Below are 23510 nucleotides of genomic sequence, written 5' to 3'. Positions count from 1 at the left end.
CACACGGTATGCGGGTTTGTTAGATGGAGAACTACCTGGCACAAGATCTATGCGATGATCTTCGGGCCTTTGGGGAGATAATTCACCTGGCAATGCATCAACAAAACAATCGTTGAATGCATGAAGAAAATTCAGCCTATCGTAAGTCATAGCATCCACATTTTGATGACTTGGTACAATGCTATCACGAACAAAAACCAAGTACGCAGAAAGACTCTTTTTCATTGCTTTATTAATCTGGATGTGAGATACAAGTGGGATGGAATCCCCTTCTTTGCCGGCATCAATGAAATGCATGCGGCCTTTATGCATAAAAGAAATTACTCTTTGCGGGGCTCAAGCCTATGATGCCATGGCTTGCCCAGCAATACATCACATCCATGTAGTGGTGCAACTAAGAAATGCTCATTATCAAGGTAGCACTGGATATGTATGGGCAACTTCCCTATCAGTGGGGTAACTTGCATCTCTTTACCAACAAAGGCAGCTTCTGCTTCAATTTGAGGTCCCATGTGCTCAACCTCAATACCCAAGGCAGCTGCCGTTTGTATAGAGATGAAGTTATCGGTTGCACAATCATCAAACATGAATAAGGCGGGCTAATCCTTGATTTGACCCCAAGCTTTGCATACCATCTGCTCCGTTGCATCATGTTTTGTGTTTCCCTGCACATCGGGAACTGCATGCACATTAGCTTTGGTTTGCTTATCCTCATGCTTTGGTATGCGGACAGGGCATTGTCGAAACATGTGCTCTTTGCTGCCACAAGAAAAACATTTTCCCTCCTTGGCATATTGCTCTCTTTGCTTAGAGGTCAAGCCAAATTTGTTCTTCTTTGGGCCCTAATCTTTAGATGAGGTATTTTCAGCTTTACCTCCCTTGTGGGTCTCCCAAAAGTTCTTTTTAGGTGGTTGTCCACCTTTTTGCAGATTTGGGACAGCCTTGTCTTTGCCCTTTGAACCGCCTTGATCTTGCTTAATTTTGAGCACCAATTGTTTCGTAGCAAGAGCAGAGGCTGTAAGCTGTTGTAAAGTATGTTTCGGGTGCAATTCAATGCCCGAACGATAAGCTGGTTGCAATCCGGAGCGAAACTTCCTCTTTCTTTCATCCTCAGTGATTTGCATAAAAGGAGTTACCTCAAGCAACACTTTCCAAAACTTATTGACATACTGCTGCACACTTTCATTATCTCTTTGCTCAAGTCTATCCCACTTTTGGGTGAGAGTTTGCTCTGCATTAGGTGGCAAGAACTGAGCATAAAATCTGTTCTTAAACTCTTTCCAGGTGCAAATGGGATCTTTGGTGATCTTTTCAGTGATCCACCAATGAGCAGCGGTCCCCTTAAAAAACAAGCTAGCATGGCGTACTTTAGACTCAATGAAGTCCTCATCGCTAAAAGCAATGTCAAACTGTGCCACAAATGCTAACACTTTGGAAGCATCATGCTCTCCATGAAAAACATCAAACTTAACGGACTTGTCACCTGCTTTAAATTCCTTGAGCTTTCTGGCATGAGGCTCATGGTCCTCTCTTTTTCTTTTCCCTTTATCCAACGGGGCAGCCCTATCTGCATGGGCTCCATGGGCCATCATGGAAGTTTCATGAAGCACGGTGGCATGTGCTCCACGAACTTGAGAATCAGATGCTAGTGGCAAACCTGTCACCCCTACCATGGGATACATGTCTTGAATGCATGTGACCATCGTGCCCTCCATGAGCACTAGCATACATATACCTGTCAGGCTTTGTGCCTTGTGGAGAAGATGCATGACAAGAGGTGACTGTCACCTCTTCCTTTTGCATAAATGACCTCAACCTTTGAGATGCGGGATCTCCATGCTTCAAGCGAGGTGGATTTCTGAATTTCAGCTCTCCATCTTCCCCCTCTTTGATGTCACCTTTGCGGAGGAGGTAGGAAAGTGCCAATTCCCTTGGCTTCTTGCCCACTTCCCGTGCCATGGACTCAAAAGTCACGTCTACCATTGCATCGGCTTTCCTTGCTTCAATGGCACTTTGCACATGGGGATCTTCATGCAAAAATTTCAGCTCTTGCTCTTGTGCCTGCAAAAGCTTTCTCATATGCTCCAATTCAGCCCTCATTGCTTCAGGCTCTTCTTCTTGCATGAGTGTCTTTCCTCGAGACAGTTGTCCCCTTGAATTACTATCATTTACCCTCTCAAGGGGCTTGTGTCTTCCTTGTAAAGCATCAGAACCACGCGAGGCACTTGATGGGCCCCTCGAATTAGGCACTTCCAAAGGGTTGCCTTGGCTGTCCATTGTGTTAAGTGTGCTAGAAGCGGGGTGTCCAATACATAGGTTCGTTTCCCCACTAAGAAGAGGGAAATAACCGTGCTCTGATACCAATGAAACCGATCCCGTCAAGTGGGAATAGACTCCATTGGACACCCAAATGCGTAATAGCACAACTTAAATATCACAATTTGAATGGACAACTTAATAACAACTGAAAATTGAAATGAAATGAAATGTTGATCAATGGACACCAGCACTGGGGCCGGAACGGGCCGACCCCCCCCTCAATATATGATATATTATTGGGAGTATTTAAAAGATACAATGCTCCATGGGTTCAAAGAACCAGATGATGTCCATGTACAACTGAGATGAATACAGTACCAAACAAGAGACTCGAAGTAGACGTTCAAAGGAGAGCGACCCACTTGAGTGGTCAAGTCTCTACGGTCCTGTGCCTTCACTGGAATCCGCGGAGAGCACCCCACTGGTGTTCCAGGACCACGCACAAACAGGCGCTCCCGTACTAACGCCTGGCTCTCCCGATCTCGGCACCCTTGGACCGTGGTTCTCCAGAAGCTTGGACTACCCGGCACCGAACAGGTGTTAGCGGTAGAGAGTATCCCTTTTCAGATTTACATTAAAGTCCTTTAATTAAATCTCAATCCACTTACTTGTAGCTCGCAAATGGAAGACAAATACACCAGGGCGCAGAAGCTTGTCGTGGAGGAGGAGGAGCAGCCGCCTGTGTAGCCACCATCCTGCTAACACAGGGATGGCACCAGTCCGGCTCCCGTCCATGTTAAGCAAAAAAAAAATACTGGCCCCTTCACATGAGACACCGGTCTGGCCTCAAGTGAACGAGACACAAAATTGGAGATGGACCAAATGGTCGGTCAATTGGTGACCATCGGTCCTCTATTTCTCGGCTTGGTCTTTGCATGTCTAAGCATGGAAGCCAGTGGAGAGTAGCATGCATTTTACATGACACTGGGGATTGGGAAAGGATCAGCTGCTCCTTGGAGTTGGATTCGACTTGGAGTATGGACACGGACACATGATTATGGTCTGGACTAATGAGGTTGTTTTGTCTCGCCCATTTATTTTGGGACATGATTTTGATATTGGTTTTATGGAGACTTATCAAGTCTCATCCATTTATTTGGGACATGGATTCTTTCAGTTATATTGGATTTTTGAGGCTTTCTGGTCTCGCCCACTTGATTGGACATGATTATATCTTCAATATATGGCTTCAAGGTTAAAGTTGTGGACAACTTTTAAGAAGCTAGGGAGGATGTCACCAACTAGGGCGTTTCCCAATATGAAAGGGGTATGGTGGACTCCAGGACGTCTAAATATTTGGAAAGTACAAGCTTTGGGAATGGGGGATTATCTTGGAATGCAAAGGATCACACTCCTAAAATTGAGGAGAGTTACTTTTTTTGGCACGACTCCGATGGAAATTCTGTTGGCGTCATTACATCTTGAATTGAGCAGATACCAAGAGTTGCCAAAGTGCCTATGACAAAATGTCTACCAGTTGGGATATTTTTAGAGAGAAATTTTATGGAAGGACCCATCTCTTAGATTGGGACATGTGGCAGGGTGAAAGCATGGATAGGTGGTACAAAAAGCATGGATAGGTGGGACATGTGGCAGGGTGAAAGCATGGATAGGTGTCTTTGACATTGCTTTTAATACTACCTTTTATTTTGTTTTGGAGAGTTTTAGGTAAATTTAGAAAATACTAGTAGTACTTTTTAAGATTCTTATCCATAAAAGAACTTAAAAGAATATTATTTAGAATTTGAAACCACAATAGAAACCCTAAAGTTAGTCATCTTTTTTCTACTTGAAAGTAGAAAAGTGGTACCACCTAACCATGCTTTAACTTGGCAAGAAAGTGGACCAAAGTGAGACAAATGGCCTCACACTTTTTAGAAAGTGGATCAAAGTGAGACAAGTGACCTCACACTTGTCACTTCAGCTATTGTGTGGCTCTCCACTTGTCATTATAGCCTCCTTTTGCCATTTAAGCTCATGGGAGGCCCAAATCTATAAATTGGAGCCCTCTCTCTTCATTAAATGAGGCTCTCTTATTACACACTTGCCTCTACCACCGTTACAGGCTGCCCTGATGATGGCTAAATTTCTAGATTTTTGTTATCTTTCTTTATTACTATTTTGTACCCAAGATGATGTACCTCATGGATATGATGTAACCTTTTGGTCCCCTAGGTCATTTTGGCCTTTTGAAGACGTTAATACAACTTTCTCTCTCTCTCTCTCTCCACATTTTCCTCTTGATGACTGGAGGAACATCATTTTCCACATTTTCCTCTTGATGACTGGAGGAACATCATTGTACTACTTGTTTGTCTCATAGGTCAATTTTGGCCTTTTGCAGACGTTAATATATCTTCCTTTCTTTCTTTCTTTCTCTCTCTCTCTTTATGGATCTGCATAGCATGCTTGTACTACCCCTTCATCATATAGAGATGCATCTTGCCTTAGCACTCCATCCACATCCCCCCTTTATATTGTTTGTATATGGGGATGTGGATGGAGTGCTAAGGCAAGATATATTGTTTGTATATGGGGATGTGGATGGAGTGCTAAGGCAAGATGCATCTCTATATGCTGAAGGGGTAGTACAAGCATGCCATGTAGATCCATGATGATTCATACTCTTATGGCTACTTGGACGCATATTCAGGGGTTCTCTCGTTCTGTGCAAGCAAAGCGCGTTATATTTATGCGGGAGTGGGACCATGGCATTTTCTTTTCCTATGGTCCCACAGGTCTTTCATGGCATCATGATGCTCCTCAGTGGTTGAAATCACCTTACATATTGGGGTGATTCTATTCTTTTCAGGCTTATAGCTGTGATTGTTGTTCTTTTTCATACTTAATAGAAGTCTCTTTCTGGAAAAAAAAATGCCATAGCCTTTGTAAATTTCAAGTACATGTAAATAGATGGAGTTTCTTCCAAAATATGTGTTCAAATGCATACATTTGTATATGCATGACTTACTTCTATTTGTGTGTGTTGTTTTGTTTGCTTGGACAATGCGTGGATTTTATTGCATGAGAAGCTCATGGATCTGGGGACGCCTGAATTGCACCCATGGGTTGGTATGTTGCATAATCCATTTTCAGCTAATGTATTGATGGATTTGTACAGGAATAATTAATATTTTGAAGGCAATCCACTCTTAGCCTGGTTTTCTATCTCCATGCATGCATGATAGTTAAACTAAGTATGGTTGATAATCTTCTTCTCCATGATGAGAAACCCCCATGCATGCAACATGCATGGTCAAAAACCCCCATGCATGTGACATGCATAGTTAGAAACCCCATGCATTCCACATGCATGGCCAAAAATCCTCATGCATGTGACATGCAAGGCTAGAAACCCTCATGCATGCGACATGCAAGCTTTTTCAGCTACATGCATGCATCATGCAATGCTTTATCTTTTCATGCACCTAAAAGTGTGCCATGCAAGTTTACTTTTCTTAAAAGTAAAGCATGCAAGCTAACTTTTATCCAAAAGCGTCATGCAAGCTAGTTAACTCAAAAGAAAAGGATGCAAAGTAAACTTTTCCTCCTCTTTTAGCTATGCAAGTTGCTCTTTGAATTATATTCATTCTTGTTGTTCCAAAAGTCTAGCTCAAACCTCTCCTTACCACATCTTTTTATGAGCAATATCATCCACCCCTTCTCTTCTTGTAGGCACCTCCTTCTAGGCTCTATAAATTTATATTTTCAGCCTCATTTCAAGACACTTCTTGGCCTTTGTTTATTGCTCTATCTCATTTGTGAATGTCAATTTTACTGAGAAGTCTAAACTTCGTCATAAAAGCCTTCTCAACTAGTTACAGAAAATCCACTATAAGTGGATGATTTAGAGGAGATGGTGTGACGACCCTGTGTTTTTCTCTGGACAGTATGCAAGTGTGCACGGGGACATGGTGGATAGTGTGAATGGCATTGGTTTGGAAGTCAAAAAGGACTCAAGGTTTTTTTTTTTTAAGGTCTCTTTTCCACAACCCCATGTGGGGGGAGGGGACAAAAGATTTTAAAAACCTTTAAAAGCTTGATAATACTCTTTATGAAAGAAAACATGGCCCATAAGCTATTATTGGGGGCCACGTGTGTGCTTTTTCTAAGGAGGGATTGGCGGGCTGCAGCAGGCGCCTTTCTATTGGTAAAAAGGCAGAGGGCTGAACTGCCTACTTTCTCTCTTTCTCTTGCAAACGGAGGGCTGGACTGCACGTGGCTGGACTGAAAAGCAGGGCTGCAGCATGCACACAGGTGGCCAAGACAGCAGAGGTACATGCAGGGATTGCTTGCGCAGATGGTCATAGGGCTGGTCCGCAGGAGGATAACACTGCAGAAGACCATGTAGGTCTTTGGCAGTGCATATGAGACTTCAGTTGGATTGTAGTGTACAGCTCCTTTCACCCATAGGTGGCTGCTGGACAGAGGTGCACAAGTGTGCTGATCCTCCTTGTGCAACTGGGATGTTTTGAGACTGTTTTGCTTGGCTGCAAGTTCACTGTGTACATGGGTTATTGGCTGCAAGTACAAGGTCACCTGGTTATGTTTCTTGGCATGGGAGCAATGCAAGCTCTCATGGGTGCATACCCATGGAGCAAATTGCTTTCTTCCTACTTGGAAGGAACAGAGGGACCTGCAGTTTTGGGCATACCTATATAACATAGTTGTGGGACAGAAATACAGCCAGACATATTCAATAAGAGCTCTCTCTTTTGTTTGTGTGTTGTGTTGGCACTACATTTGAGTATGTGCCGAGAATGTTTTCACGTGGACAGGACATGGGTTTCATGCTGGTCCAGACCAGATGTTTAATGGGGAAATAGGTCACCCGATGTTTACTGAAACAAGTCTTTGTTTCATGTGGAAACATGTTTGGTACAGCCTTGCTATACTGATTGGACAGGGGACAGGGAATCCATGACTGAGATGGATATTACCCTTGGAAGGTAGAGAGGGAGTGTACAGATGTCTATTGTATGGGATGTTGTGCTGTGATGCGAGTTCTCTTTTGGGAGACAGTTTGGGAGTATTTGCTGTGATGCAGAAGCACTGGATGTGTCAGGGTGTGATGCTGTCCATGGGGTGAGAGGCTATGGATGGTTTTGCGGCTTCAGGAGTTCTACTGTGACGGCTGAGTTTCAAGTCTTATTGTGAAAGCCCTCTTATAATCAATTAAAGAAATACCGCAAGGGGCGCCACTGCGTTTTGGGGCCAATCGGTGTTCGTATACTGTTTGTAGGAGCACTCTAGCTCCCCCTGTTTGTTTTCCTTTTCTAGGTCTTCAAATGTGTTGAAGTGTTTTGTGTGCAAGTTTGTTTTTACACCGCCCTTTGGTCTCGTCTGAAGGCTAGAGGCCAGTTCACAGATGCTTCAACCAAAACAGATTGTCTTCCATCAAGAACGGAAGCTTAAGGGAAGCAAGGTCACACGCAAGTATTTGGTTAAATTCAAAAACTATTCGCCTATGGATTCAAGGTGGATGCAAGAACAAGATCTCAAAGAATATCTCGATCTCCTCAACAACTATTTAGAAGCTTTTCAGTTGAGGACAACTATTTAGAAGCCGGGGGGAATGTAACTACTCCCTAATTTCTAAGGATTTATATTGTAAATTCTCTATTATTCATGGACATGGGTATTGGACACGAAATGCAGCCATGAAATGTTTATGGTTAAAGCTTCTTATGTATGTCTATGCTAGCTGTATCTACGAGATCCTAGCTACAAAGAAGCATGTTAGGCATTTTATGGATCTTGGAGAACCAAATGCAACACATAATGCCATGGACATTTGATGGATCTTGGAGAGCCAAATGCCATAGCTTTTGTAAATTTCAAGTACATGTAAATAGATGGAGTTTCTTCCAAAATATGTGTTCAAATGCATACATTTGTGTGCATGACTTATTTCTATTTGTGTGTATTGTTTTGTTTGCCTGGACAATGCCTGGATTTCATTGCATGAGAAGCTCATGGATCTGGGGACGCTTGGATTGCACCCATGGGTTAGTATGTTGCATAATCCATTTTCAGCTAATGTATTGATGGATTTGTACATGAATACTTAATATTTTGAAGGCAGCCCACTCTTGTGCGGGTTTTCTATCTCCATGCATGCATGCATGCATGACAGTTTAACTAAGCATGGTTGATAATCTTCTTCTTCATGATGAGAAACCTCCATGCATGTGACATGCATAGTTAGAAACTCCATGCATGTGACATGCAAGGCCAGAAACCCTCATGCATCCGACATGCAAGGCCAGAAACCCCCATGCATGTGACATGCAAGCTTTTTCAGCTACATGCATGCATCATGCAATGCTTTATCTTTTCATGCACCTAAAAGTGTGCCATGCAAGTTTACTTTTCTTAAAAGTAAGGCATGCAAGCTAGTTCATTAGGACCTCAATGGAAGGCTTCTTGGGCCCTTTTATTTGGCAGTTTAACGAAGTCAAACTTTTTCTCTTAAGAAGAAACGTTTTCTAATTAGAAGCTTCAAAACGGCTACTTTATTCGAATTTGAATTTTGGGGGGAAAATGGAATTTAAAATCTAGCGGATAAAACCATATCATGTAACATATCTATGGAAAGCTCTTGATGCGTAAATCACGGATCTGTAATCTCCGCTCAAATCGGAGCTTGTATGTAGAAGTTATGGAGGTCCGAAAATTGTAAAATTGCCCCCCCCCTCCCCCCCCCTCTTTTTGGGGAAAAAAGTGCACCCTTTGATCACTCTTACACCTCTCTTAAAAACCCAACATTTCAGTCCACATGGCAACCCCCCATTTGGCTATTCCTTAATCACCTTGATTAGGCTGGGGCAAATTAAAGGGCCCAAGAAGACCCCATTCACTTCCTAATGTAACTGAAAAGAAAAGGATGCAAAGTAAACTTTTCCTCCTCTTTTAGCTACACGAGTTGCTCCTTGAATTATAGCCATTCTTGTTGTTCCAAATGTCTAGCTGAAACCTCTCCCTACCACATCTTTTTATGAGTAATATCATCCACCCCTTCTCTTCTTGTAGGCACCTCCTTCTAAGCTCTATAAATTTAGATTTTCAGCCTCATTTCAAGACACTTCTTGGCCTTTTTTTTTTTTCCGAGAAAAGATCCTTTCATTAGTTATATAAAAAACGCCCGTAGGGCTACAAAAGGTCTCTCCTGCTCATAAGAGAAAACAGAGCAGTGAATACAGCATGGCAGCCCAGGAGACTCTCCCTAGGTGCTGCAAAATACAAGCATCAGTACAAAGGACTGAGAGGCTAAATCATACAATAGGGGGGGGGGAAGAGCCAAACAGGTGGCCTGTAGTGCCATCGGGGGATCCCGTGTGTAAGGTGTAGAAGGGGCCACAGCACCAAGTGGTGTGAAAGGCCTGGCGCCGCAAGATCGCCTCATCCGAGTCTCCCCGGATGCGGTCGTACTGTCCTCGCAGGGTGTGGATCAACTCCTGCCAAATCCCCCGTACAGTCTCTGCTGGTGGCTCCAATCTCCCCTCAAAAGCAAGCACCGGGCCCTCCAGGTGAACCAAATGGTGAGGCTGTTGAGGAGCTCCCATCGTAAATCCCTCTCCTGTGTCTAGCTGGCGGACAAGAAATCTGGTGCCGGAACCAGGCGAGGTTGGCCCCTAATAAATCTGATGGCCTGACTGCCCTGCTCCATCTCATAGCCCATAGCAGGCCCTGACGAAGTCGACCAAGCAGCGGCACCCCACGTAAACATACCCTCTGGAGAGGGGGGAGCCAGAATACGCAGCATCCGCAGCCAAATCTGTTGCGCCTGAGGGCAATCCCAAAGGCAATGTCTCTGTGTCTCCATAGGGTGGCCGCATCGGACGCAGGCCGCCGGAAGACCGCTGTAAACAAGCCAAGTGCCAACTGCTGAGCCCCTGTGGGCGACCAGCCCCCACTGAAAAGTCGAGATCCTGCGGGCCTGTCGACTAGCCCAGAGCCGAGCCCAAAAATCCTCCAGGAACTCCTATGAGAGTCCCTGTAGCCGCCAATGCCCCGCTGCCGCTGGAGAGACCGTCCTCCTCGCCGTCAAAATATGCCGCCCCAGTCGAACAGTATACTAGAAAAAGGTAATCTCTGTGGCCTCAAGGGATGCATAAGGATCATGCCACTCGTACTCCCCGGGGTCCCACTGTAGCCGGGCCAAGGGGCGCGCTGCATATGCCCATATGCGCCAATCCGGGAGCACATCAGCAGGGTCAGGGTCAATATGCCACTTCCGAGAAGCGGCGGCCACTACCCGAATCCTCTGAGAGGTGCACTCTGCAACCAAAGGCAACTCCACCTCCACTCTCTGGAGTCTGCCCTCATCCTGAATCTCATAGTAGAGGCAACTGCCAACCTCAGTGCAAGCTCTGACAGCAATCAGGATCTCCAACTGTGTAAAAGCTCCCATCCATCGTGGGGCCACTGGCTCGAGAGGCGTGAACCACTCCTCTGTGAGTGCCTCCTAAATATCATCCCTCATAATCAACCCCCCTCTGAAGTGACTCAGCCTCTCCACCTGGATCTCCTCTGGGAGACTGCAGAAGGCCTACCAGTCTCCAAAACTGCGAGCTGGGCCTGCTGCTAAAGGTCCCCAGGCTAGACGAGGCCGAGAACTCAGCATATGACCCTGCTCTGTGCGAACCGCTGGGCTCCAGATGAGCGGCTGTCTGGCCCGCTCCTCAACACAAGAAGGAGGTCGCTGAGAGAGCCCCGGTCTCAGCAGCTCCCAAGCTCTCAGGATACTCAAAGCAAATCTGTCCTCCCATCCTCTACGGAGGCCTGTCCTCCTCATCTCTATGAAGATCCAGCGAATCTCTGGTGCCCAAGTGCCCCCTGCTGGGGGCGCCCGAGCCTGCAGCCGTTGCAAGAGGACCTCTTTCCAAGGCTCAGTGCTTGGAAGCAACCCCCGAACAATAAGCTTCCCCAATAAGGCTCTACTCTGATCAACTGGATCTATAATGCCCAAACCTCCCTGAGCCAGCGGAAGTGTAATAACTGCCCATGCAACCTTTGCCCGAGCTGGCTAACCGTCCCGCCCAGACCACAGAAAGTTCCTGATCAGCCTCTGTACCTGGCTGATGCAAGAGCTCGAGAAGATCCAGCAAGACGTAATGTACCACATGGTCGCTAACAGCACTTGATTTGCCACCACCACCCTCCCAGCCAAGGATAGTCGAGCTGTACTCCAATACAAAAGCTTCTTCCGAATGCTCAGAAGAAGCGGGGCAATCTGCTGCTCAGGTGACAAATCTAGGCCAATCTGGCATCCCAAATACTACACTGCTGTGCCTGGAGGAATCCATCTAAAACCGGGGTCCGGGCTCCATGCCGGAGTGGGAGCACTACTGATCCAAAAGGCCACTGTCTTGCACCAATTGATCAATGCTCCCGAAGCTGCACTAAAAACCTGGAGCGACTGCTCTGCTCGAAGAAGATTGGCCTCTTGGCCATGCAAAAATAAGCCCGTGTCGTCTGCAAACTCAGCATCAAGCAGGTCCTCCCCCCGGACTGGGAGCTAAAGTCCTCTCAAACCAACCTCCTCTGCCGTCAAATACATGCTCATAGCCTCGCAAAGAAGAGAAAAAGAAAAGGGGCGAGGGGACACCCCTGAGACGGACTGATCTGGTCAGCTCAAAACTCGGCCCCCGTCCTCCTGCAATCAACACCTGGCTGCGAGCTGTGGAATACAGAGCCGCCACCCCTCTGATCCATCCTGGCTCAAAGCCCAGGCGAAGCATAGTGCCCTCTAAGAAACCCCAATCAACTCTATCGTATGCCTTGTCAAAATCGAGAAGCATCACGACCAAGTCCTCGCCAAGAAATCTAGCTCGGGCCGTCGCCTCCCAGAAAGTAAAGATGTTGTCAAGGATACTGCGCTCCTTGACAAATCCTGTCTGAGTAGCATGAATCAACTCCCCCAGGAAGGGCTGGATCCTCAAACTCAAGGCCTTTGCTAAGACCTTGTAGACAGTATTGAGGATCGGGCCTCCAATGCCGAATATCATCTGATACTCCCTCCCCCTTGGGGATAAGATAGATCAAGCCCTCTGAAAAGCTCTGCGGCATCACCCCAGTGTCCAAAACATGCTGAAAGCCCCTGCGGAGGCCTAACCCCAAAAGGTCCCAATAGCGCATAAAAAAGGCCGGCGTCAGTCCGTCCTCCCCTGGGCAACTATGTCGCGGCAAGACCCTCAAGGCCTCGGCAAGCTCAATCTCTGACAGAGGCGCACCTAGAACTGTACGCATACGGTCTGTGACCCTCCTCTGCACATGGGCCCACACAGTCTATCTGCAAACATCTCGATCCTCAGTGGCTGGCTCCGCTGAAAGCAGGTCTCTATAGAATGCAGTGGCAATGGCTCTGATCTCCCCGAGCTCAGTAGCTACCGATCCATCCGGTCTACCAAGCTGGCGGACTCCTGCTCGCGCATGACGGGGTCCAGTGATCTCAAAAAACTCTCAAGTCACTCTATCACCAAGCTGCGTCCACTGAGAGGCTTGATGACGATAGTAAAACTCATGTCTCTGCTCCTCTACCTCTCTAACCTCCTGGCGTGCCTGGCTCAGCTGGGACGCCACCCACTCACATGCAGGCAGCTGCTCCTGAAGGTGCTGTAGCGAAGCAAAGCTGCGTCTCAGCCGATGCTCCCGCTCGCGAATCTCTCCCAACCGTGTCAAAGCTGCAGCGTGCAGAAAAGAGCTAAGATCGATGAGTCCCTGGGCACACTGGCCCGCTGCATCCTGGTCAGAGCACTGACTATCATGCCAGATCCTCTCAATGTCCTCAGCGAGACTGGGATCTGTAAGTACCCTCTCTGGGATCCTCAACTGCAAGCTGGGCTCCCGTGTCCTCTCCTCCAATGTCAAGATAACTGGCGCATGATCTGAAAATGAGGTGCCAGCGAGAATGCCGACGGAGCCCCCTCACTCCCCTAACCAGTCGCCCACATAGAAGCGATCAATCCGTGATAGATTAGTCCCTCCTTGTCGGCGATCCGACCGAGAGAAACTAAGACTGTCCTGAGACCGGGAGAAAGCCCCATGCTGCCATGCATCAGTGATCCTCAGTGACATGCAAAACCGGTCCCAAGCTGCAAGCTCCGTGCCGTGCACTGTAACATGACTGCCTCCCACCCTATCTGCCGAGTCCTCAAGCATGTTGAAGTCTCCCCCGACACACCAATGTGCGGCCTCTGGCAATGCATCCGTAACCTGGGTCCAGAACTCTGCTCTGGCACTAGCATGATTGGGCACAGAGACGTTAAGCACGCCCAATAGCTCATCATGCATCCTCAGAATGACATACTGTGCTCTACCAGGCACAATGATCCCTCGATCCACAATGGCCTGCCGCCATACATCTGCAATGACCATGCATACTCCTCCCTGTCCACCCAAAGGACCAAACCGTGCAGACCAAAAAGTGTCCCATCTACCAGGCATCACCGAACCATATCTCCGGATCGTGCTCTCACCCAAGTGGTGCTCCTGCATCATCAAAATATCAATGCTGCCACCAACCAGGCATCTCTGAAGCTTCTGCCTCAAGCAACCACGATAGCGTACAAAATGTGCTCCGCCAAGGCCCTGTACATTCCATGAGATGATCCTCATGGATGCCCTGCTGAGGTGGATGTTGTCTCAGCCGTACGGCGGGCCTTCGCAAGCGGCTTGGATGGAGAGTAGTCCCCATCCGAGCGGCTGCGAATCTGCCCACCCGGTGTACTGCAAGAATCCCGGATCAGGCACCAATGGCTGTGGCCCATGGCGACTGCCTCCCGCTCTGACAGAGCAACCTCGTGTATACACACATATCCAGGGTCGCGTGCTAAGTCTGCCACTATGCGCACGACCAAATGCCGAATCCCTGAGGTATCCACACTCCCGGGATCCAAGAAAAAATGAGCCAACTCCCAAAGTCGGCCTATCACATCTGTCACCTCCAAATCGCTCATGTGATGAGAAAACTCAACTGCCTGAGTCTTCAAAGTGCTGAGAGCGAGCTCTAACGTCCACTCCCAGTCGCAAGGGCCACACAGAGGGAACAAGAAGGCCACCGCTGAGTCTAGTGCCTCCTCCCCGCGGGCCGGAGGTATCACTACATGAACTCGGATGGGTGCTGGCTCATGGAGGCCCTATGCTCCAAAAAGCCGTGTGAAGGCATAATCAAAAGCCTCCGAGCGCTGTCTAATGCCAAGGCGACTCAGCCGACTGCGGACAGATGAAATCCGTGAAGCCCGAATCGGCATAGTAGGTCTCCTCTGTGATGCTCGAGCAAGGTCAGTGCTCAGCGCCCTCCGGACTGCAGGTGAACGCCAGGGGACTGCCAGGGCCTCCCGGGAAGGTGAGGCGGGCGGAGGGGGAGGAGGGGGGGGCGAAGGGGGTGGAGAGGGAGCCGCTGCCGAAACCGGAGCGGGGACGGGAGGAGGCGATGGTGGAAGCGAGGCGGTGGGAGGGGACGGGGCTGGGGGGGGTGAAGGAGGGGGTGCTGGCATCTCCTGGTCCTCAGTCGTCGCCGCGGGGGTCTCCTCCTGGAGGGGAGAAAAGCTGTTCCTCACGGGAACCCAGTGAGGCTGAGACTGTGGCTGCTGCTGCAGCGGTCTCTAGGCGTGCTGCCGTGGCTGTCTCCCTCGGCGGCGCCCCTGTCCAGGCTGCCACTCCGAGGTCTCTGTGGCCTGAGCAGGTGTCCCAGAGGCAGCCTGCCGAGCCGAATCTGTGGGCGGGCCATCAGTAGCCTGCTGCTGTGGTGAGGGTTGGGGTCTCCTGCGAGGGCAGGCCTTGGCCAGATGGCCGACCTGCCTGCAAATGAAGCACTGATTCGGGAGCCCCGAGAGCTCCACTCTCTGATCTATCTATCCCCCCCCTATCCTAGGTAGCTGAATGACCTTAGGAAGGGAGGAGATGTCAGACACCAACACTCTGACCGAAGGTAGCCCAGTTGCTCTGGCCAACACTGCAGCTACTGAGGGGCCAGTCTCTAGTACCGAGCCCACCAATGCTCCGAGCCTGGAGAGGAGCGGAAGATACTCCCGGCAGCGTCCAGGGAAGCAAACTGTAACATGAAAAAGGCGCTCTCCTTGCTCCGCCCGCTGCTGGGTCAAATCCATGCTGCCAAGATCTGAAGAAAGCCCGAGCACCCCTGATGTCAAGGGGACTCATGGCAAGGACCTTGGCAACGCTCTGGGCGGCCTCGAACTCGATCTGGTAATGTCCCCGGCCCAGGAGCTGTACGTCCAGGATCTTGCCCACATCTGCAAGAAGGCGGGCCTGAAGAAGATCCCTGATCTCCCCTCTGCTGGGGCGAGTGCCGACTATACGGCAGATGGTGGAATGAGCCTGGAGGCGTTCCACCTCTGCGGTGAGGCTCGCTTCCTCTTCTGGCGAAAGAGAAAGCCTGATGGGGGTGTCCTCAGGAGGGAGCGAGGGGGCTGCGGATGAGTCCCTCTGAGGCGGGGCGGGAGGAGCCTCCATCAAAGTCTGAAGCTGCGGCGAAGGCGGGATCCTGCTGGAACCGAGTTGCACACAGAGAGGCGGAAGACGGAGCAAAAAGGAAAACAAAACCCCCTGGGGGCGGAAGCAAGAAAAAGGAGGGGGGGGGAGAAGGTGAAGGAGAAACCCTAAGGGGGGGAGGGCGGGAGCTGCGCGCAAGAGGGAGGGGAGGAAAGCGAGCTGGCGGAGGGGGGGGGGATGGGGCGCTGCAGAGGGGAGGAGGGCGCGAAGCAAGGGGGGGGGCGCGAAGGTAGGAAGGGCGGCGAGCAGAGCAGGGTGGCGGCAGCAGCGAAGGTAGGCGGGAGGGGGCGCAGCAGCAAATGCGGGCCGCGGGGGGGGGGGGGGGGGGGGGGGGCGGGGGGGGCAATGGATAGGCGGCGGGCAATGCAGGGCGCAGCAGCGAAGGCAGGCAGGGGGGCAAGGGGAGGCGAGGGGGCGAACAGGCAGGGAGGGCGACGCTGTGTAGGCAACGCGAGCAGGGAGGGTGGGCGGGAGCTTCACCGAGCGACAACGTCGTCTGACACTTCTTGGCCTTTGTTTATTGCTCTATCTAATGCACTTATTATAGAGTATTTTTCCAGCCATACCATAGTGGTTTTACCTCTCCAAAACACTTGGAAGCTGGCTGAATTCTAATTTTCAGAATTGAAAGTCTCCATTCAAGCTAGAAGAAGAAGAAGAAGACTATTTCTAAAGATTGAAGCTGTGGAAGAATCATCTTGGCTCTGGTTGCTACAAGTTCTATGCAAGAGAACCCTTGGGAAGTGCTGGGCATTCTCCTAAGGCTTATTTTCAGCCACTAAATGGTTGATCTCATTGAAGTTAAGCTGCACCACCTGCACCGTCTCCTTCTTTTTATGGGGGAAAGAAAAACAATGCAAAAGCTTTTTGGGGGCCTAAAATTTTAGCAAGTGTGTAGGCCGGAACGCATCAAGCTACGTATTAGGTTTGAAGCCTGGAGTATTATTTGTACATGATTTGGCATTGAATTAGAGGTATAGAACACCAGTTTTTTGCACTAGACAACGTGGAAGTACCACTTTTTCAATACAACAGGTTTGGCCAGGAGGTTGGAACCTAATCAAGGTGCTCCCTTAAATTTTTTTAAACAGACCCTCGCTTGAAAATTTCTTTTCAAAAGAGTATATAGCGGGTTCAAACTCACGCCCCCTTTGCCGGGCAGTGTGGTATGATAGCCAGACGGGCCAGGGCCCACAGATTCACGTCTTAGTGCAGCTCCATACCAAGCATTTGGTACATCTCCTAATGGAAGGGGTTAGTCTATGGAGTCTGACATCCCTGTTCTAATTTAAGTTATATTAGTCTCTTTGTTACACAATCGTGGCTGCAATAGTGGGCTAGCTAGACAAATGATTGATATGTACTGTGAAAATTGGAAGAATGCTTTGTAGTTATATAATCCATGGTTTTTCATCATATTTTTCCATCATTGTTTTGCAGTGGTACACAACCTTAACATTTGTTGAGCTTCTGAAATATGATACATTTAGGTTGGATCTCTGCCACCAAGCTACTGATAGAGAGGAGGAGGAGGAGGAGGAAGAAGAGCGTGATTATGTAGTTCTTCCAGCATTTAATCAGACAGACTCCAGCAAAAGATCCACCACCGAAAGCCGGAAATGTTGCCCATGTTGGCGGTTCTCTCGAATACGTAGTCGACAGAAGTTTGTCATTGGGGTACAAAGTCAATCAATTTGCTCCAGCCTCTCATGGCCTCCCCATTTGCTTGTTATCACAAATTCTTGTATAGTAACAATTTTGTGAAGGCTATCAGCTTAGGTTATGTGTGTGCGTGTGTGTGTGTGTGTGTGTGCGCGTGCGTGCGTGCGTGTGCATGCTCATGCATTACGTGTGTGCGTATGGAGTACACATGCATACATGATAGATGGATGGATCAATGGATGATGCTGCATGGATTGATGCAGGTATGTATGGATGCATGTATGGCATTTCTATTTAAGGTATCTTACATGCACATTAAAGACTCATGAGAGGACTTACCTTCATCTTCACTTTATATAAAAATCCACCCAACACACTGGTCTCCTGCTCTCCATGGTATTCTGGTAACTGTCGGCGATGTTTCACATGACTCGGGTTTCTTGTAATCAGGTTGTTGTAGTCATATGCCTCTTCACAGCAGCCTTTGCTGTGCTTATTTGGATTGGTATGGGAAAGGACAACTCCATCAATTCAGCCACTCTTTCTCAGGTACACCGCCTGTTTGTTTCTCACTACTAATTCGAAGGTTGTGACCTTTTTTGGAAAGGCCAAGCCACCAAGGGGGTTTACAGACATAATCGCCAATTCCCCGCCCATTGCAGGGCCCCATCTTGACCACCTATGCTTCATCTGTAATGAACCTTATTTGAGCTTCTAGTGTCATCAAAGGGATTATTTGGGTTTAAATCCTATTCTCCTGCTCTTTCTCTTAGCCAATTTTTGTATACTTGTGCTGCTGTAGCAGATTTACTCGGACATTTTTGCCATTGTCATATTGATCTCAGGGGGAAGCCTTGCTGGATATGGTCAGTTTTACTAGAATAAGAGATATTTTATTATAATTTCTGACAAGTGTGTGCCAAATTATCCCATGGATTAAACCTTCTTGTTAAGGACTCTGATGCCCTCATAGTGGATGATGATGGCCAGGACTTATTTTGTATCACAAGATGAAGAGAGTTCGGTCAGACAGCGCTTCGGGTGACTTGAAAAAGGTAACGCAATAATTTCCCATTTGCAGCTGTATGAGGTAAGCTGGATTGTTTTCTTATCTGTGATGATGCATCGATTTGCATTAGGTTTTCTAAACAGGTAGAGTGGCCTGGTTATTATATGGTCTTCCAAATAGGTACGTGAGGTTGCCTTGTTTTTTAATGTGCCTAACAACTTGAAGAGAGGTAAGAGGAACAAAATGAGTCCTCCCAATAGGAACTGGCTGTATCTAGAAGGGGCGTGTTGGAGAAGCGGGAGGGGGAGGGGGGGGGGGGGGATTTGGTGGTTGATGGAGGGAGCCACTCTAGAGGTCAGTAACACCTGCAAGAATGCAACCTCATAGAAGGGACAATTCCTGTAGCATGCAACCGGTATGATCGTGTAACACTCAGCAAGGCCTTCTTTATACCTTTTCTTTTAGTGAGTTTAAGCAATCCACTTTAATCTTTGTACACAAGAGAGAGCTGTAGAAATGGAGAGTCGACACTAGATTAGCTCCCAACTACCCACTTGAGGGCCCCCTCCTACAAACAGGAGTATTTGCGTTATTACTTGGGAGAACTTTACAATGTAGACTTTACCAGGAAACTTACTTGACGAGGGTTGATTGTGGAATGTTAAACAAGAGGACAAGGTGGACCAAACGTCGGCTGAACCATTAAGCAATCTGTAGGCAACTTAGAGGCCACTTCATGAGCCGATGTGCACACTAGATCTGCTGAGGGGATGCGGGATTGGTGGCTGAAATGAAGCACATGAAGGTGCTCTGCTGAAATTATGTATAAACAAAAATGGAGACTCAAGCACACATTGAAACTGAATTGTTTCACTGCTGTACTAAGACTGGCCCCTTTTGTGGCTGGGCATCCCACATGGAAACCCACTAATGGCTGGCCAAAGGCTAGCCTAAGCCTATGATACCTAATGCTTCTACAATACTTCTACCCTAGGATAACCTAAATGCTATGTTTTCCAAGTGGGTTAAGTGACACATGCTAACACCTAAGGCTTCAAATGTGACCTATGTAGCAATGGGGTCACGACATACAACAAATAAATCCCTAAAAAGATTTTTTCTTAATGTACAAATGTAGCAGTGATGATGAGCATAGCATCTTAGTGCATGGGTGCATGTGACATTCCCTCTTGCAGTTGCATGGCTTCCAAGTAGTCCCCCAATATCTGTGGGTACTCTTGGATAAACACTTCTCGTCGAGCCAAACGGCTTCATGAGTGCCTCAGTCCTTGCACTTGATGTAGAACTAACTGAGTCTTTGACCCAAACCATGCTTCACACCCGTGGAGGAGAATTGGCTCGCACTCGATTACTTCTGCTTCATCGACCGCTTCAGGCTATTGCTCATCCGAGAACTCTTGCAAAGATGGTCCAACATAAGGCTTCAACCATGAGACTTGGACGACATCATGCTTAGTCCAACTGTCTGGTAACTTCAACTTCATGGAGACATCATTGATCTTCTTCAGCCATAGCTCATTCGGGACCTCTTGCAAAGATAGTCCAACATAAGGCTTCAACCATGAGACCTTGGGACAATGCTTGCCCACTTGCTTCAAACGTCGCTTCATGATGCGAAGAAAAACCCAATCTCCCTCCTTGTAGTTGAAATCTCCTCTAGACTTGTTGGCTTGCCAGGTATAAACTTCTTGTGCTTGGAGAGGCACTCCTTTATAGACTCAATAATCTCTGCAAATGTTTTTGTAGTTTAATTGGCCTCTAATGATGGTGACACCATCCTTGTAAGAAGAGACAAGAAATGGCGACCAAATGCTGCCTTATATGGAGTCCGGCTAATTTTGAATGAATGAGTGTTGTTCAAGATAGTGTTCCCATCTTGATTGTTGGTCATGGCAATATAATTGGAGAACATCAAAGGCTAGCTTATTATAAATCTATGTTTGACCATCTATCTGTGGATGAAATGCACTAGACAACTGTAACTTAGTCCCAAAGCTATTAAATTATACTCTCTAGAAATGTGAAGTGAACTTGGGATCTCTGTTTGATGTGATTGTCTGTGGTGGTAAACCACAAACGGGGTACCACATACAAAACTTACTAAACCAGTCTCAACAATGGTCATACACTCTGTATTCTTGCTTCCTAGAGCTGTTGGAAGAGGGCTAACAAAGTCCATGCTAATATCTTGAAAAGGTTCGAATAGGCAAAGGTTGAAGTAACCCAGCCTGCTTTGAGTGTGGAACCTTCATTTTTTGGCAAATCTGACATGCTTGACGTCCCTTCTCATTTTTGGCCAATAAAATAATTGTTCTAACTTCTCCAAGGTATTGTTGATACCGCGAGATGAGCCCCAACAAGAGAATCATGGACATTGAAGAAGTGCCTATCTTTTCTCCCATAGTACACATAGTTGGGTTTTGTAGAACCAAGCATCTTGAATTGTACAATAGCCTCCTGGTTCTGAATTGCGGATCAAGTTATACTAAGTCTCGAATTTCAAAGAATTTGCATATTGTGCCTTAATACTATCCAAATCTTTGTCTTGAATCTCAAGCACAGTGGACTAAGAGCATCAGCAATGGGGTTATTTTTGCGAGGAACATACTCAATCATGCCTCCAAACTGTTGGAAAAGTTGACTCCACCTAGCTTGCCTATCACTCCATGGGACACTAGGTATAATCTTGTAACCATTTAACTACTTGGTGATTCGTCTTTACTTTGTATTGCCACCCATAAAGGAAAGGTTTCCAATGCTTGAGTACTGTGATCACCCTCGATAGCTCCTTTTCATATACCGAATAGTTTTTTTCGGCAACATTCAACTTCCAGCTCAAATAAGCCATCGATCTGCCATCCTGTTGTAAAATACCTCCAATGGCAAGATTGCTAGCGTTGGTAATAACTTGGGATGGGTCATTCCATGGTGCTAGCTTAAGAACAAGTGCTTCTGAGGCCACTTTCTTGAATGCATGAAATACCTCAAGAGCCTTGCCTGTAATAAACACTTTCTGGCAACGCGTTTTCACCCCCTTGAGCAGATTTGTGAGAGGTGCTACAAGGTTGGAAAACCTATCCATATGTGTACAGTAGGCTTGGCAAAGACCCACAAATGACGTGATTTCCTGAGCACTCTTGGGAATTTACCAATCTAGTATAACTTGCACCTTTTGAGGGTCAAGGCAAATACCAAGAGCGGTGAACTTCTAATAATCCGAATGCGCTCTTCTTCTCACTAATGGAGAGCTCATTGTCCAACAAAAGTTACAAGACTTTCTCCACATCCCGCTCATGCTACTCTACAATGGCAAAAAAAATAAGTATATCATCCAAGAAGATGCAAACACACTTTCCAATGAGCTTTATGAACATCGAGACATCATGTTATTGAACTTTGCAGGTGCATCGGTGAGTTCGAACGGTATCACCACAAACTCATAATGGCCACGCTTAGTCCTGAAAGTCGTCTGTGGATTGTCGGCCTCAAAGATCCGCACTTGATGGTAGTCACTCTTGACATCTATCTTGGAAAAAATCTTAGCACCATCGAGACGCTCTAGAATGTACTCAATCGTGGGCATTGGAAACTTATTCTTGATAGTGAGCTTATAAAGTTCTTGTAGTCCACATATAAACGTTGTGTGGTGGCTGGGTGATGGCCTCTACCACACCACTAACAGGCACACAATAAGAAGACACAGTGGGATTAGAACTGGGGAACACCAGAATCCCAACTCCAAGGGCACCAACCAGACCTGCACCTGTCCACAGCCCTCCACCTAACTCAATAGGTCACTTCTTCACCCTCCCAACCTTCCTTTTTCGCCCAGTTGCCTCCTCTAGCTGTCCTATCAGGTCAGCCCAAGCTTTCAAAAGCTCTAATCACTCACCCAAAAGCCTCTCCTAACCACACCTGACCTCCAGCTGACCAAAATCTCCTCTCAGTTGACGCAGAATAGCCTGATTCTACCTGCGAAGTCTTCCTCTAGTTCCCAGACAGAAATCTATCCTCCAGGCTCTCTCTGTTGTTATATCCCGATCCTATTCGAATTCTACCTCAGAATTTTGATGCAGAATCGTCCGACTCAGAAGCCTTTACTGAGATAGACACCTTCTCTAAATGTCCTCTGACACACACAGGCCCTTAGGCACCTCTAAACTTACAAGGATATCACACTACAAACCCTTTGCGAATTATAGCTGATCCACAGCTGCCTCCGAATCGAGTGTCTTCTCAAGACTTGCACAACTGACTTTGCTAATGCAGGTTCTCTCCCCTCTGTGTCAGTTGGCTCTTCTATACCCTCAAAACATTCAAACCACACAGAGTTCCATCACAAGGGGCACTCAACTGACTCATAGCTACCTCAAAAACACCTGTCCACTAGGCCTTTTGACTGCTGACAACCCCAAACTGTCAGACCACGCTCACAAGCACTACACACCAACTCAAACCAGTCAGGGCAAGCTCTCTATACCTGTAGCTGACAGTTGATGTCCAGCTGACTCACAAACAACTTTCTACTTACTCATCATATTCGGACAGTCAAAACTGACTCAAAAACAATTTTCTAGCCATCAAACACTCACCCACTGGAGGCCAACTCCATAAGCTCAAACAAAACCACACTTTCACCATAACAAAACATCAAGACAACAAACAAGACCCAATCTCTCTATCTGCTTCAGATATACAAGAAAACTCTTCACTGTCTCAACAGCCCTGAGACCTGGGCATCAACATGGGAAGAAAACACAAAAGAAACATAGGGTTCCCCCTCAGGTAGATCTTGGCGATGGCAACTTCAAGACATTGGCTTCTGTTGGAGAAATCATAGTCAACGAGTGTGTTCTAGTGTGTACTAGAAACTAGTCTATGAGTCTTTGTGTGAGAGAGTGCCACGTGTCACTTTGGGAGTTATCCCATAAGCATATGGTACTTGAGTGTGTGTGTTCACTCTATAAGAGTGATGTACTTTCTT

The 23510-nt window shown here is 47.4% G+C and overlaps 1 protein-coding gene across 1 annotated transcript in view; it reads left to right on the top strand.

Moving 5' to 3' along the window:
- Window positions 1–5368: 5368 nt before the first annotated feature.
- Window positions 5369–23510, top strand: part of LOC147613151 (uncharacterized) — a 30224-nt gene continuing 12082 nt past the window's right edge. The window contains exons 1-5 of the mRNA XM_086782435.1: window positions 5369–5391; window positions 17325–17511; window positions 17947–18045; window positions 18302–18362; window positions 18487–18551. Of these exons, the coding sequence (XP_086638561.1) occupies window positions 5384–5391; window positions 17325–17511; window positions 17947–18045; window positions 18302–18362; window positions 18487–18551 (420 nt within the window). The 5' untranslated portion in view covers window positions 5369–5383. The remainder of the gene's footprint in view (window positions 5392–17324; window positions 17512–17946; window positions 18046–18301; window positions 18363–18486; window positions 18552–23510) is intronic.

The sequence above is a fragment of the Cibotium barometz genome, chromosome 44, assembly GCF_041138505.1.
Source record: "Cibotium barometz isolate CiBa-2024 chromosome 44, ASM4113850v1, whole genome shotgun sequence".
Lineage (NCBI taxonomy): Eukaryota > Viridiplantae > Streptophyta > Polypodiopsida > Cyatheales > Cibotiaceae > Cibotium > Cibotium barometz.
The sequence above is the reverse complement of the archived record's forward strand: the minus strand, read 5'-3'. Positions and strand labels throughout refer to the sequence as shown.